The sequence below is a fragment of the Ctenopharyngodon idella genome, chromosome 3 (assembly GCF_019924925.1).
Source record: "Ctenopharyngodon idella isolate HZGC_01 chromosome 3, HZGC01, whole genome shotgun sequence".
Taxonomy (NCBI): Eukaryota; Metazoa; Chordata; class Actinopteri; order Cypriniformes; family Xenocyprididae; genus Ctenopharyngodon; species Ctenopharyngodon idella.
Genome location: NC_067222.1, coordinates 16,141,259 through 16,158,155, shown reverse-complemented (window position 1 = coordinate 16,158,155; position 16,897 = coordinate 16,141,259). Strand labels below are relative to the sequence as shown.

Here is a 16,897-nt window from a genome sequence, read left to right as displayed (position 1 = left end):
GGAATATTTAGTAGTGAGGAAATTTCACGAATGGACTTATGGCACAGGTGGCAACCTATCACGGTACCACGCTTGAATTCACTGAGCTCCTGAGAGCGACCCATTCGTTCACAAATGTTTGTAGAAGCAGTCTGCATGCCTAGTGCTTGATTTTATACACCTGTGGCCATGGAAGTGATTGGAACACCTGAATTCAATGATTTGGAGGGGTGTCCCAATACTTTTGGCAATATAGTGTACTTTTTCACAATAATGGTACTTTCTCGTAATAATTAGATAATTAGAAACTTTCTCATAATGATATTTTCTCGTAATTTATGTGATACTTTTTTGAAATAATGAGATGAGATACTTTCTCGTAATACTTTCTTGTGACAATGAGATACTTAAGAGTTGTTTTGACAATATAGGTTACCTACTAAACCTACTAACCATCAAAATGGATTACTGTCAAACTGCATTTAAACAGAATCATATTCAAACACGTTTTTGTATCAAGCATGCATATGTATTAAACAGAGATATTTCATACCTTAAGCAGATAAGTGATGGAGAGGAGAGCAGAATGAAAGTGCTGGAGCTGCTGGATTTGGATGGACAATCAGCCGCACTGAGCAGCTTTTATATAGAGGGTATGTGAGTGACGTCACCATCAGCCAGACTGACTGTGGTTACGCCCACTGAGTGGCAAAAAGACTGAGCGTCAGCATTGAGAAAGAGTTTAGAGATGGACCGTGAGTGAAGGCATGAAGGTCCAATAAGGGAACAGGGGCGGGCCGAATCATCACTGATGCAAGAAACTTTCCTGCATACTTTGGTTTCATACTTTTGTTCTTGTATTTACTAAGCTGAAGACAGATGATCAGAAAACTTACAAAGATTGAGCCAAACCTCATTAAAAGCCATAGAATCTGCTGAAGTCTAACATGAACATGAAGACTGCATTAGTTCAGACAATTTCACTTCCTGAAAAACACCATCCAGTAACAAAAGCACATCTTTGAAACGTCATTCAATAATGTTCTTTACTGGAACATTTTTCTGTTTTTATTGTATGTATTGATGCTTTGGAAATAAAACAATCATGCCACAAACTATTTTGATATTTACCTTTTTCTTGTGTTTCTTGTTCTTGTCTTTAACTGGTCATTTATTTCACACGACTCACTGGTTCTGTTTCAAAGTCTAGTGACTTGCGTCAATCCCTACATAGACAGCTTGTGTTTAAATACTGACTATAGGCTGAAGATCTGAGAAACTGAAGACACATTAAACCACCTTCATCTGTAAAGAGACATTCACTAAATACATCACAACTGAACAAACACTGTTTATTATCACAGCTACATCATATTACACAAATTACAAAACCACAAACTACTGAAATAATAACTTGTTCAGATGAATTAAAAGCTAAATCAGTTATTTTAGTAAATTATATTTTCTGTTATTTTTCTCAGTAATCTTCCACTTTTCTGCAGTCAGTTCTCTTCAGACAGACATGTACAGTCAGATCCAGTCATCAACACACACACACTTCTTACATCGAGGGCAGTGAAATGACAACACCCGTCCAGCAGATTTCTGCAGCAGTCAAAACACACTGGATTTTACTCAAAATGTCTCTAAAACACTCAACTTTATGCAGATTTGCAAACATGTATTAATAAACAAATACAAATGTAGTTAGGCTATGGGCTTAATGTTTTTCCTGCCGGCCTACAATGATTATATTATGCCATAGCAATAAATATATAAATAACAACATACAGTCAAAGATATTTATCTCACCTGTAGGAGCAGAAGGTCCCGCTACGATATTAGTGAATTTCAGATAATTCAGATGACAATCCAATAATGTTTCTCAGAAATCCAGTATAAAACATTAATGAATCACACGGTTTAAACATTTAAACAAAACATATGTACTATTGAAAAAAAATGGGAAAACAAAATATGTGTAAACGTGTGGTAACAAATTGTTCAAATTTACAAAGTTAAAATGATCACAATTTTTACAGTGGCAGCAGGGAAGATATATGGACATTTCTATTAACGTTATTTGTAGTTTTACAGACACAAATACAGAAACACAAATGTGGAAATGTCCGACTTCACATTTCAGACTTTATATATGATAATATATTGTAGATATTATTATCCCAGTTGTTTAGTTTTCAGAATGATTGTTTTCATTATCTTCTTGTGCTCCTGACTCCATTTCTCATCCAGTTTCCTCTTAATGTGTTTCTGCTTTATCAACATTATAATTCTCTATCTCAGTCTCTAAGATCTGTGGAAACTGCAGACTTCTTGTTGCAGAAGAATCAGTTTCTCAGCTCTGTATGAGGGATTGAAGATCTGCTCAATGGTTTTATTTTCTTTCTCTCATTGATTTGTGTGGGTAAAATGAATCTGCAGTTTTCCATCTGTTCTCAAACACTTCTTTTATTGTGTTTTTCTTTAGTGAACCTACTGTAATCACAATAATAAATGTGTGTGATCCAGGAGAAGTGAATTTTATGTCAGTATTTCAGTTATTATGACCCTCTTTACTGAGTTCAGGTGTGTCGATCACTGACATCTTTCTGTCGTTCCTCTCACTGGTTTCTGATCTCCACTGCTTTGATCATTTGAACAGGTTTCTGTCCATGATGGTGTTTCCAGTGACACTTTTCCCAGATATCTGGTGCCTCTTGCTGGACACTCAGAAAACAACATCAACACACACCAGAACTGAGAAACTGGAGAAACTTGACTGAGGATATCTCTGTGAATCCCAAAATCAATCCACCAGAAGAGAGGTTACACTGCAGTCCGAGTCTGAAGTTTTCAGGAAGACTGTCCCGTCACCACAGTCAACAATTTAACAGTCGGAGGAAGCAGCAAGACAGATACATGAATGTCCTTACCTTGATTATATCTGTTCTTATGTGTGGAGACACAGTAACAGCAGCAGGAGGAACGAAACGCCTGCTGAAAACCAGCGCTGGAAGAGGTTATGATGAGACGCTGAAGGAGGAGCAGATGTGTCAGTGGAAATCCATTTACTGAATAATGTGAACTTGACCGACTGCTTCATTTCCACTTTAAGAGTGTCATTAAAATCCTCCGTCTTCCAGTTCCATCAGGATCAGCTCATCCTCATCATCTGGTCAGCAGGATGAAGCTGGAGAACCCAAAGCTGGAGCTGATGTGCTTTAACAAGTTTCTAGAACGAGTTCATATGAACAATCAGTGTGAAATGATCCTGATGAACTCTTGTGACACTGAACAGAGAATGAGACAAATATGAACTGTCAAAGATCATCAGTGAGAGTTTGAGTTCAGATCCTGTCGACACTCTCACTTTGAACTCTTTAAACATTTTGATCACAGTATTGTGTAGTAAACATTATTAATTATGTTTTAGCAATATATAAGTAATGAAGTTTATCAATGACTGAGATACTGTCAGAGAAGGAAAATCTGCTATAGAGATCTTCAGGTTTCATCATTTCAATTCCTAAAGTCAAATCAAAGTTTCACATAATACGAGTAAATATTAAACAAGTGTGAAAGGACACTTGACAAGGTCAATAAATTCATGATGTTGACAGTATTTGTGTCGAGTGAATCATATGAATATGAATCAATATGAATCAGATTGACAGGTCTGAGAGATTTGATTCACACATCTGTTTATTTCTCACACTTTCCTCCATCGTCTGATTCCAGCACTGAGCTTTAACAAACACACACTTCAATCATATTTCATCAACAGTCTGTCATTAATATCCTTATCATAGATCCTTTTCAGTTCATGTTAGAGATTAAGCTGTTTTGATTAGTAATAAACTATAATATCAAGCATTTTGAGCTTCATCAATGAGGCATATGTTCAGAAATATGTTGTTTTGATCATCAGACAGACACTTGTATGAGGAACTGAATCTCGTCTTTAACTCTCTTCTGGTGTATTTGATGAAGCTCTGATCTTCTGAGGTGTAGATGAGCTCAGATTCACTGATGAATGTCAGAGAAACTCATTTCTGACTGTGATCTGAATCTGAGAGGAGACGCAAGAGTCTCATTCTTCATCTGCTCCATTACATGTATCGATCCAAACTCTCAATAGCGTCCTGTTTTGAGTATCTTCTCCATTCATCTGGTATCTCACCATCCCCCTCAAAAAAAATATCTAGAATCTCACTCTTACCCTCAAATGTTTTACCATAGTGTTTTTCCAGAACTTTCTGGAATCTGCACACAAACCACTTCCAGTAGGGCAGATCAGAGAGATCAGGAGTGATGCTCCAGTTTGCATAAACTCCTCCTGCTCTTCTGTATTCTCTATATTTAAAAATTCCATCTGGTATATTAAAATACTGATGACTTGCCACTAAGTTTGTGCACATACCAGTACAGAGATTCTGTGTTGAACTGTAATATGTGCCATTAATTCCTATCACTCTGTGGAAAGCAACACTGTGATCTCCATCATGGTTTTCTATATCGTTGGTGCAGATGGCTTTACAGAACGGACACCGAACCCAACAGCACTGACAGAAGAGATCAATTAGAAGCTCATCTGGTCTGAACTTGAGGTCCAGATTGGATGGAAATGTCTTTGTGTTGAATCTACTGCTGATCTCAGACATTATAGCAGTAAGTTCTCGTCTCATCACATCTTCTAGGAGTTTCACATCAACATCATCATGTTTGACTCCACTGAGGTCTTTTTCAGAGAAGATCAGCTCATCTGAGATCTGCTGTGTGAAACTCTTCAACCACAAACCAACATCTCTTCTGTTCTCTTGAACATGTTCAGTAGATTCATGTGCTGCTTTCATGATCTTCTGCTGCAGGAGTTCAATGTTCTTCTTCATCTTGGGTAAAACACTGACACTGAACTTATCAGTGATGTACCGACTGACTTCATCTCTGATGAAACTCTTGAAGTGATCTCTGGGTTTATGAATGTAGTTCATGTATTTGATAAAATCCTCCTCTTCTGCCAGTGTCTTCAGGATGTGTTTCTCCAGATTTGATCTGTTTCCATTCAGTGATTCACAGTTTGATCTCATTTCATCTGTCAGATCTCTGGCAGTCTTCTTGTAGACACTCTGCTCAATGGGCTCTTTCAGTTTCTGACAGATGATCTCACCAAACATGGCAGCTGATGTTGCTCCATGACAGTGTTTCTGGAAAATACTATAGTACTCTTCTCTCTTCTTCTCAACATGTATTACAGGATCATTGGCTTCTCTGAACAGTCTGTGTTGGTCAGTGATCATCTTGTTTGATCTCTCACAGATAGAAAGAACCAAATCCATGAAGAATTCATTCTTGAACACATATTTCACTTGTTCTTCCTGATGTTCTGTTACTCTCCTCTTGATGTAATCTATGAGTTGTTGAATGCAGCTGATGTTGTAGCCCATCTTTGAAATGTTAAATAACTTAATCATTCTGTTTGTCTGCTGAACAGCATCTGTGACTAATGATCTGATTTGAGCTTCATCCTCTGGAGACAGATCTTTCACTGATCTGATGGCATTTGATAAATATGCATTAATTCCTCTTAATCCCTTTAATTTCACATAATCTGAATAATTTGATACAGCGAAAATATCCCTCCAGTGATCTACAGACACACTTCTATAGTCGTCACTGAGGATTTCTCTCACATCTCTCATTACATCAATATCTCTGATTAGAGGAGTGTCTCTGATGATCTTCTTCACACTCTGTTCCCAGAACAAATCAAACTCTTTCTTCAGTGTTTCTTCATCATTTGTTTTGTCTTTGAGTTTTAAGGCGAGTTCTCTGCTCTTTTCATAGAGAGTGTTTTCATAATGTGTCCTCTGAGCATCAATCTCTTTCTTCAGGTCTCGCTGCTGAAGAACCTCATTTAATTTCCTCATTGTTTCTCTCACAATGTTTTCCTGAAGCGTTTTGATTTTGATTTCAAATGATGTTTTCCACTGAATCAGTATATATTTATCAATGTCTTTCTCAAAGAATTCAGACATTGATTTTTCCACTTCTTCACTTGTCTTCTTCAGTTCTCTTTGAAGATCAGTTTCCTCAACCTCATGAATTGCTTTATTTTCTATTTTGTTGTGAAGTTTGTTCTCAGTTTCCATCATGGCACTGCAAAGACTCCAGGACCACTTCCTGTATTCATTCTTCAGTTTCCTGTAGGCTGCGACCTTTTGGAGTTGAAACCAACGCAAATCATTAATTAAGCAAAGATTTGACAGAAGAGGTTTCTTAAGACCTGAAACACTTTTATTAGGTTTGAAGGAAACAGAACAAACACAAACACTCACCTGTAGTGACTGATCAGTTTCAGAGCAGATCTTCCTCATCATCTTCTCTTTCTCTCGTTCATATTCCTCTCTCCACTCCACTCGTCTTCTCTTCAGTTCTTCTTCATTCTGTTCTTCAAGGAGTTTCTGTTTCTCTTCAGAAGTATTTTGTTGATCTTCTCTCATGTTTCTTTCTTCTTTCAGTCTCTTCTCTAAATCCTCTAGTTGTTCTTGTCTCTCTCTTTCTGTTCTCGCTTTCTCTCTGATTATTCCCTCCATTTCACTCTTTAGTCTTGGAATCTGTTCATCAGAAATCTGTTTTTCTCTCTCTGTCCTTTTCTTCTCTTCTTCTCTTCTTATCTTTTCCTCCAGTTTCTGTTGCTCCCATTCCTCTTGTTCTCTTCTCATCTGTATATTATATCGTTCTTCTCTTTCTGTATATTCATCTTCTCTTCTCTTTCTCTCTTTTTCATGAATCTGTCTTTCATTCTCGATTTTGTTCATCAGTCTGCCTATTTCCGTGTCGTATTTCATCAGCAGTTTTTCTTTTTCTTTCTTCAGTTGCTCTATTTTATTTTTAAATATCTCTCGTTCTTTGTTCATTTCTTCTTCCAGTTTCTTCATCAGTTCTTCTCTTTCTCTGACTCTGTCCATCAGGATCTTCATCTGTTGTTCTTGTCTTTCTCTTTCCATCTGTCTGAACATCTTACATGAGTAGAAACTCCCTCCGTTTGCTTCCACCATGTTGTCTATCTTCTCCAGTAGATCAGACACCTGTGTTCGGTCTCCAGTCTGATTATTATAGAACACATGGAATCTGTTTCCACACGCTTCAATCAGCTTCATCAAAGGAGATCCAGGTTTTCCCAAACACTGTTCAATAGTTTTGTTCTTCAGATCGTCTCCTCTGGTGAAGAGCACCATGGTGAACATTAATGATTTCTCACCAAACATCTCTTGGATGATCTTCACTGATGTTTCCTCATGTTTAGTGAATCGTTGTCCTAAATTGAGCACAATGATGAACACATGAGGTCCAGGCAGGATCATGGAGATGCAGTGTCTGATTTCTCTCTGGATCTCTTCATTACTCAATTCAGTATCAAACAGTCCTGGAGTGTCGATCACAGTAACGTGTCGGCCGTTGATTTCAGATGATTCTCTCTGACTCTCTTTAGTTACTGACTCTTGAGATGTTTCTGCCTTAAACGCGTCTCTTCCTAAGATTGTGTTTCCTGTTGCACTCTTCCCAACTCCAGTTTTTCCCAGCAGTACAATCCTCAGTTCATCTGTGTTTTCTCTTGAACCTGAAAATGAATAAACAAATCATATTGAAATTTAAGAAAACATGACAAGATCAACAGGGGGATCAGGGTAAGATGAGCCACTTTTCAATTTTAAATGTTGCAGTTCTGCTGTTTAAAAACACTATTATAGAGTAAATCTATTGTAGAATTTAAGTTTAAGAGTTTTAGTTTAGAATTTAGTTTAAGACCCAAACTGATTTTCTGGTCATTACCTTGTGACAGTAAATGTGTCTCTAGTGAGTCAATTTTCTTCTTCATCTCTTCATATTTCATCAGTTTTTCCATCTGCACCTCCAGAAATATCTCTGTGGAGTAAAGCTCTCCTCCGTTTTCTTCCACCATCTTCTCAATGTTCTCCATCAATGTGGACACTTGTGTGTTGGGACTAAAGAAATGATGTCGTCCTCCAAATCTCTCAATGACAGACTGTGTTTCTTCATTCAGTTCTGCTGTCTGATGCTCTGAATTCTGCATTATGAGGATCATCATGTGCTTGTTGATTCTGGAGCTGAAGATCCTCTGGATCTCCTCCATTTCTGCTTTGTCTTCATTATTGAGTGGAGCATCAGGAATAATGAGGAGGAAAACATGAACTCCAGGATGACAGAGAGACACACAGCGGAGAGTCTGATGCATCACTTCCTCCTCTGAGAGACGAGTGTTGAACAGAGCTGGAAGATCCACCAGACTGATCTGACGTCCATGAAGATCCACGTCTGATCTTCTGTCTGTCTGCTGCAGGATCTGCTCTGATATGGAGGATTTTAATGTGCCGTCACTCCCACACACAACCAGATTCAGCTTCACACCCTCTGAAACTGATAGATGAAGAAAAACAAAGAATTCTACAAGTGTCACAAACATAATACACATGCAGTACAACTTGTATAATACAAGTTCACAAACATAATACACATGCAGAATTTGTCATTTGTGATTTTTCTCATGTTTGGCCTTTAAAGCACTAAATATTAAGAAGTTGAACTGATTAGTGTCCCAGTTCATCAAATCATCTCTGTTACATATGTAACCTTATTTCCTCAAGTAGGGAACGCGACGCTGTGTCGGAACGCTGTGAGATTGCCTCTGCGTGATTGCATTGTGAAGCACGTATGAAATCAGTCCAATACGGAGACGGAACGTCATAGGCGGGTGACGTCACTGACCAGGAAACTATAAAGCCTACCCGAAAACACATTCATTTAGCTTCTGAAAAACTGAAGCAAGTCGCTTATGGGCATGCCGGGAGTATGGCAGGGCGACGCAGCGTCTCGTTCCCTACTCAGGGAACTAAGGTTACATGCGTAACCAAGACGTTCCCTTTCAAGGGAACTCGACCTGTGTCGGAACGCTGTGGGAATGCCAATACCCACGTCGCCATATGAGCAAGTAACCGTCCATGTGAAATCGTAGCGCACACTAAGACGATAGCACCTGTGCCCCGAGGTCAAGTTCATAGAACTTCACAAACGTATGTGGCGAGCACCAGCCTGCCCCATCACAAACTTCCTGGAGAGAAACTCCTGTCAATAATGCTTCAGAAGTGGCCATACTCCTAGTCGAGTAAGCTCGAACAGCCAAAGGTAATGGCTGACCAGCTGACTCATAAGCAAGTGAGATGGCCTCGATCACCCTCTTGCTCATCCTCTGCTTAGATGCGGGGTAACCTCTCCTAGGTGACCCAAAACAAATAAACAGCTGTTCTGATTTTCTCCACAGGGCAGCTCTGTAGACATAAGCACCTAACACCCTCACAGGGCAGAGCAGATTTAGTTTCTCCTGGTCTGACATCTGGAAGGGAGGAGGACAGAAGGCCTGCAGTACAATAGGTCTTACAACATTAGTAGGGACCTTGGGAATATAAACCGGTCTGGGGTGAAGGAAAGCTTTAACCATGCCGGGTGCAAATTCCAGGCACGAGGGAGATACCGAGAGGGCTTGAATGTCTCCAATCCTCTTGAGAGATGAAATAGCAAGCAGAAAGATAGTCTTGAGTGTGAGAAACTTCTCAGGAAATTCTTCTATGGGCTCGAAGGGAGCCACAGAGTGGCCTTGTAAAACAACGGCCAAATCCCAGGCCGGCACCCTCATGCAAACTGCAGGTCTAAGGCTTAGAGTGCCACAAAAGAAAATGAGTAATAAGCGGGTGTCTCCCCAAAGATACACCACTCAAAGGAGCGTGGTAAGCAGCTAAGGCCACCACGTACACCTTTATTGTGAAGGGGGATAGCCCTGTGGAAAATCTTTCCTGCAGGAAGTCCAGCACTGCACCAATGGGGCAAGAGAGACCTGAACTCATGAGCTGGGCCCCCTCAGAGGCCAAGCCCACAGTTTCCACAACTCTGGGCAAGGGGAAAGGATCGACCCGTTTGCCTGAGAGAGAAGTCTCGTGACAGAGGAAATGGAGTCCCTGAAAAGGCCGGTGGGATTGAGCGGAGCGTCAAGCAGGAAGGTTTTGTCACGATCTTTAATAGGGCTGCCATAGACCGGCCGATGGATTTGGCCGTCTCCTTGGTGGCCTGGAGAGCTAAATCAGCTGACTGACGCAGTTCTTGAATCATCTCAGCCCCCACCTCTTCACTTTCCCCCAGGTCTTTCAGCAGGTCAGCTTGGTATGCCTGCAAGATTTACATAGTATGCAGACATGCGGCCGCCTGACCCGCTGCCGAGTACGCTTTGCCCACCAATGCTGATGTTGTTTTAAGTGACTTGGTTGGCAGTGTCAGGGCTTTAAGGGACGATGCAGCCTGAGGGGAGAGATGGCTCGCGAGCATCTCTTCCGCCTTGGGCATCGCCCCATAACCATGTTTTTTCATACTCATAACATTACTGTATGTTGATGTTTGTGGTGTATATATACGGTATGAAACCGATCTCTTCCACGACCTTAACACCTCTGTGTGGAGGTCGGGAAAAAACTATAAGCTCCAACATGGAGGTTGAGCTGACCTAGAAGGAAATCTAATTTACTTTTAACTTGCAGCTCTTGTTTCTCAGCTGGCCAATCGCTGTTTAACTAGACCACAGCGCGAGTTAAAACCTCCACCAGCTCCTCATTTGCAGGAGACTGAAGTGACGAGTCTTGCTACACTACCTCAATTTCTTATTCAATTCCTCAGAACTGGATGCTCATAGTGCAGCTGCCTCAACCGGAGTGGAAGAAACCGCAGCACGTGCTTCCAAACCCCGAATTGAGACATTAGATCTGATAGGTGAGGGCTGAGACAAAGCAGAGCCCATCTCTAACCCATCTGTCAGATCCATCTGCGATCCCCACGACAGCAGGCGCCACTCTGCCTCGGCAGAAGCGGGACCCAAGCCGCGAGGAATGCGAACCGAGCCGCTCTCCTCGAAGACAGCTCGGCGGGAGCACAGCGTTCTCATGGGGAGAAGATCACAATGCTCGCAAGCAGCTCCCTTGAGAGCTGCTTGGGCATGCTGCACTCTCAAACAAACACACATCTGGTGTGTTTTAACCCATAGTGTACTACAAGTGGTAACTAAATATATTTTTTAAATACAGAGATATTAAAAGCACATTTTAGTTCATATTTCATGGTGTCTCAAAATAGCACAGTTGAGTACACTTAGATGTTCATAAGATTATCTTAAGAAGTACTAAAGAAGAATTTTTAGTATATTAAATACAAAAGTAGTGCACGAAAATAGAGCACTTTAAGTTTATTATAGAAATGTACTTTTTTTTTCACCTGGGTTGCCATAATAACAATAATATGCTTGTGTGACTGAAAGACAGACAACAATAAATAGGACACACGATTTCACATTTAGCACTTGCTGAAGGCACAGAAGCTGAATGAATGTGTTTTCGGGTAGGCTTTATAGTTTCCTGGTCAGTGACGTCACCTGCCTATGACGTTCCGTCACCCCATTGGACTGATTTTATACGTGCTTCACGATGCAATTACGCAGATGCGATCCCACAGCGTTCCGACGCAGCTCAAGTTCCCTTGAACTATAAAACTATATCATCCTTTGCTTTTACTGTCAATCAGTTGAACGTACAGTTGGGGCGATCCAGCTTTGGACTTCTTCTTTCCACTGCAAAATAAACAAACACAAACAGATTGTTAGTGGATCTTCTGAACATTATTGTGCACTACAGGTATTTTAAATCATTTAGAGCACAGATAAACAATCTGAATCTAGAAATAATATCAACAATCTTCAAGAAACAGCTGAAGACGAACCTTTTGCATGTGACTCCATTCATAAAGACACTTTATGTGTATCATTTTAAGAAAATATTTTTTTCTGCACTAAACTTCAACTCTAGAAACTTGAAACTATGTGTTACTAATATTGTTGGTTTGGATGATACATTTCTTGTGATGTTCCTCATTTGTAAATCACTTGGATAAAATCATCTGCTAAATGAATACATGTAAATGTGAAACATTTCTTTTCAAGTTACTTTTGGTGCTATAAATGGTCTCTTCTTCCTCACATCAACTATCAACATGATCCATTAAACACAAACAATACTGTCTTCTTCAACACTTCATCTGTTATATATCTGACCCTTGATTTCATATTTTGTTATTTCATGTATTTATGTATATAATGAATTACTCATATCAGGTCTCTCTTTGCTCCATTTGTGGCCCACCGTTACTGAATGAAACAAAAGTATACTGGACTCTGTCATCACAGAAACATGAACCAATAGAAAACAACATCTTTAAAAGATTCATCCGAGCAGCAGCACCGGTCAAAGTCAAAGTGATGCTGGGAAATCAGATGTTGTCGACTTGTGGACATCAACAATAATACTTAATTGTTTGAATATAAAGTTATTGCGAATTTAAACCTTAAACATGTAATGATGAAACTGTTCATACACAAGTTCATATAATCTTTGAGCATGATGAAAGAGAACTTGAGGAAATGTGACTTAGATAGAAGTAAATAATCATTCAGATGTCAGATTTAGATGTGTCTGTTCATCACCTGTGCTGTCAGGGCTGGACATGTTGATATTCTGTTCATTTATAAATCTTCATCTGATCATCTTCTGTGACTCCTGTCTGTCTGTTCATCACAGTCCTGTGAGAGATTCCTCAGTCCTGAGACTCTGTTCATGTCGTATGGAGCTGCACATCTGCTGAGAGTCACAGGATTGATTCCCAATGAACACAAACACTGATCAAACATTCAGCTTCACTTCACTGTGAGTCGCTTTAGATAACAGCATCTGCTGATTTACTGATGTTCATAAACTGCTCTCTGCGCCTTCATACAATAAAAAAGTGCAGAATGTAAAATGTGTTGATCAACATGATTTAGATCTTTAGTAATGCAGTAATTTTACATTGTTTGTGCTCCAAAATCTCACTGTAAATGTTAAATTTGTACCAAAAGAACTGAAAATAAACACTGAACACAAACTTTCATACACAGATTTGTTTCTGATATGGTTCTGTGGCAAAAAAAATAAAAAAATAAAAAAATAAACTGAAACTCAACTCATAAAGTTATTAATCACATTCATTATTAGTATTATATCTCACATTTACATTTCATATAACAAACATGAAGAGGGTTTTTATAAGGAAATGTGTTACCTGTGTGTCGAGGTTTAGACACCTCTTATTGCCAACATGAAAGCAGGAAGAAGTTTGTAGGTGGAGTCGCTCAGGTCGAAACCTGTTTCCATCTTGTCTGACAACAAATGCAGGGATTCAGTTCCTGTGAGAATGAGACATAATGTTCATCAACAAAGAAAACAGCAGCTGAGCTTAAGACTTTCAACCACAAAAATAGATTTTATACGTGTGTGTGTGTATGTATATATATATATATATATATATATATATACACGATGATGGAACAGAGTTCAATGTGTATTTTAATCTCTATCAGAGAACTTTCAGTGACAAATTAAACGCGTTGTGTTCATATTATGGTCCATCTGCTTGTCTGTACACTGTATGCTTTATTAAAAATGTGTGCACTGAGTTTGGTCTTATAACGCATAAGCCACATGAAGTGTTTTATAATGTCCAGTGGAGGGCGCGCGCGTGCTTCTGTTTCTCAGGTTGATGCTCCTCCCTCACAGTGAGGTCATGTTTGTGAGTGACACATTCCAGCATGATGAAGTCCTGACGATTCATGCCAAGCATTGGTAGTTTCCAGCTGGAGCCAGTGGATCCAAACTCTTAGAAAGAGGATTCACCCAAACCTCACTACCAGCCAAACAATCTGTCAAAGGTCAAAACAGGAAAGTGAAACATTCAAAACTGTGGAATATTTCTAAAAACATAAAACAAGACAATAAAAATCAGCTATTTTAGTCTTACTGTATGTACCCAAGTATCAAAAGTAGCATTAAATATATTTTTATATGTGGGCAAAAATGCTTCAGTGCAGACATACAAGGTTCTGATGGCACTCCAGGTGAGGTGCTGAAGTGAGGTGAACGGTCTCAAGGTACTGACAGACTGAAAGTGAAAATATTAGGAGGAGAAAAAAGGGCTGCTGAAAGTGAATGAATCATCACACGTTTACACACACACCGCAGACTTTGACATGATGTATTGTTCTCCATTGAACACCTGTATACTCACTGAATGAACTCTGTCTGACCCTTTATTTTAAATCGGCAAGAAAGCAACTTTTTCCAGATTTAAGGATCTTCAGCTAAACACAACTGCCTTTAAAAAAGCACATTAACGATCATATTTTACTTGAACCACAGAAGATTAAATTAAAGACAGTCCTAATCTTCTTTCGATGGATGTTTTCAGTAATTCAGGGAATGCAAGAACAGTGTGAGTCACTTTAGATTAATAACAGAATTATCATTTTTGGGTGAACTAACCCTTTAAATTATATAAAATATCATATATTCTATGTAAACAAGTCATTTTTAACTAGGCTATTATTTCATTCCAGTTATGATATAAACCAACTTTGAGTGTGTAGATGGTATCACAAAAGACCATTGCAGTCGTGTCCTTTCTCTGTACTATAGCCTGATTATAAAGATAATCACAACAAACACATGAAAATGCTTTATAGAAAACATACAAATATCTCAGTACATTGATGATGATCTATAATCGTGTATGGGGAAAGCGTGTAACATGCTCAGTTTCTCCTGGTTGCCTGTATGTATTGTGAATATGAAGCTGCAGAATGAATTTGGCCCTAGACTCTAAGCAGAGACTCTTGGTCTTTGTACAGTCAGCATTTTTCACATTAAGTGTTATGATTAAAGATCATAACAGGGATAAAACTTTACAATGGATGATGTGAAAAACAGGATTTTATGACAGGAGAGTTTAAATGTTGAGCATCAGTGACTGTCCTCCTGTAACTTCTGCTGAATGAGTGATTTGTCTTTCAACTGCCTTTTTATACACTGTGAAAAGGATGTTTTGAACTTGTAAATAGCCTAAAACAAGATTACTGGAGTACTTTTGACAATAAAATACAGTTTCAGTCGTTCATGTTTAATTCAGTGTGTTACTCGCTATTTCCTTGTGATTACTAGGCATTTCTGAGTGAAAAGAAGATGGAGAGACATTTTGCAGGAATGTGAGAAATCCAGAGGTTTCACAGAGGTTTGTGTCCCAGTGTTTCCAGCTGAAGTCACACAAAACACACATAGGCCTATGAATCATAAAAATTCTAACACGGATTTGCAACCCTAGAATATCATACACTTAAATAACTAATCTTACCAACTCTTTACTAAATAAATGAAAGAAAATAAAAAAGAATAAACTGTCCTGCTTGTTTCTTTCTCCAGCTCATGTTTTCACTGCATTATATGGTGAGAGTTAAAGATTAAGGTTGAAACTGTTCACTTTAAGGCTCATTATTCATTTCCAGAGATTCAGGGATCTCAGTGCGGATCTTTCAGTAAACTGATGAATTAGTCTGATCTCACTGAATAAAAGGGATAATTTATTCTCTCTCATGTTGTTCAAACACACTTGACTTTCTGTCTTCTCGAGAAGATATTTTGAAGAATGGTGGTGTTCAAACCACATTAGACCCCATTGACTTTCATTATATAGACAAAAACACTGAGACATTATTCTTTCATGTGCTGCAGAACACAGAAGTAGTCATACAGTTTTGAACAACATTAGGATGAATAAATGAGGACAGAATGATAATTTTTGGGTGAACTGTACCTTGAAATAAAAAAAAAACTAATTTGCACATGGTTTATAAGAGAAAGAGTTTATTAACAGTACGGTTACACTTGAAAGAGAAACCATCTGAAATCTTGTCATTTAGAATACATCATCTTTTCATTATTTTGGATATACATTAAATTATAATCTAAGTGAATAAACAACACTACATGATCTGCAGTTTTCATTTACTCATTTGGCAGATGCTTTTATCCAAAATGACAGCTTCATTACAAAGCTAGATCAGGAAACAAGCTAGAACAGAAATAACAATGCAGAAAAGAACAGGTATTTTTGGTAAGTTTCACCACAGAGGAACAGAGACGGTGAAGGGTCTGGAAATCAACTTTGTGCCTCATTTTGAAGGAACAACAAGGTGCTGCTGGTTCAGTTTGAGTAGATATATGAAAAATGACTGGTGATGTTGATTCAAAGCTCAGTCTCTGAAGCCTTTAACCGCTGAGATTTCTGTACTGAATGAGGATCATCACATCTGACCTTCATCTGTGTCCTAGAGATGCAGCAGATAAAGGTTCATAGAGCAAATGTCTCGACATTCATCTGTTTCAACTCTTCATACTCATGTGATCTAGTTCAAGTCTTTCTTTTGGTTTGAGATTCACTCCATTACTTTCATACATTTGGCAGATGCTTTTATCTGAGTGACTTAATCTGCATTCAAAGAGCACATTGATCTTTTCATGTAAATGTAATAGAATGACTCTCAAGCCGAGAGAAAGAAAGACTGGGAACTGAACCCAGGAAAACATCTGACAACAGATGTAAAGTGATTATTATAAATCATTATATCTATCACAGTATTAGACTGTCATGATTCTATAGCTTTAGACGGTTGAGATGCTGCGATCTGACGATTAACGTAAATGTGATTGATGACATGAGCTCTTGAGATTTACTGACTGATCTGAGATCAGACTCACCTGAAGATCCTTTTACGCAGCATGAAACACATCAAGAGCAGAAGAACAACCATGATGAAGAAAAGAGCCAAAATCCACCACAACTGATCTAAACAAGCCATACGATATAAAATCAGATCTGATCTAGACAAACAACACAATACAATCAGCTGATCCACTCCGTTAATGAACCAGTGAAATCAGCTGAT

At 38.8% G+C, this 16,897-nt stretch overlaps 1 protein-coding gene across 8 annotated transcripts in view; it reads right to left on the bottom strand.

Moving 5' to 3' along the window:
• The window catches only part of LOC127508098 (uncharacterized), a 320,544-nt gene extending 305,066 nt beyond the window's left edge, over nt 1-15,478 (bottom strand). For 6 of the 8 annotated variants that reach the window (XM_051885709.1, XM_051885713.1, XM_051885711.1 and 3 more), the window contains exons 1-6: nt 13,997-15,478; nt 13,186-13,822; nt 12,572-12,722; nt 11,627-11,662; nt 7,813-8,418; nt 7,068-7,600 (exon numbers count right to left, since the gene is read on the bottom strand). In XM_051885709.1, the coding sequence (XP_051741669.1) occupies nt 7,068-7,600; nt 7,813-8,418; nt 11,627-11,662; nt 12,572-12,593 (1,197 nt within the window). In that variant the 5' untranslated portion in view covers nt 12,594-12,722; nt 13,186-13,822; nt 13,997-15,478. Of the gene's footprint in view, nt 1-1,438; nt 6,195-6,314; nt 7,601-7,812; nt 8,419-11,626; nt 11,663-12,571; nt 12,726-13,185; nt 13,823-13,996 lie in introns of those variants that run through there. The other 2 variants (XM_051885708.1, XM_051885707.1) reach the window with 2 other exon arrangements.
• Nucleotides 15,479-16,897: the final 1,419 nt, after the last annotated feature.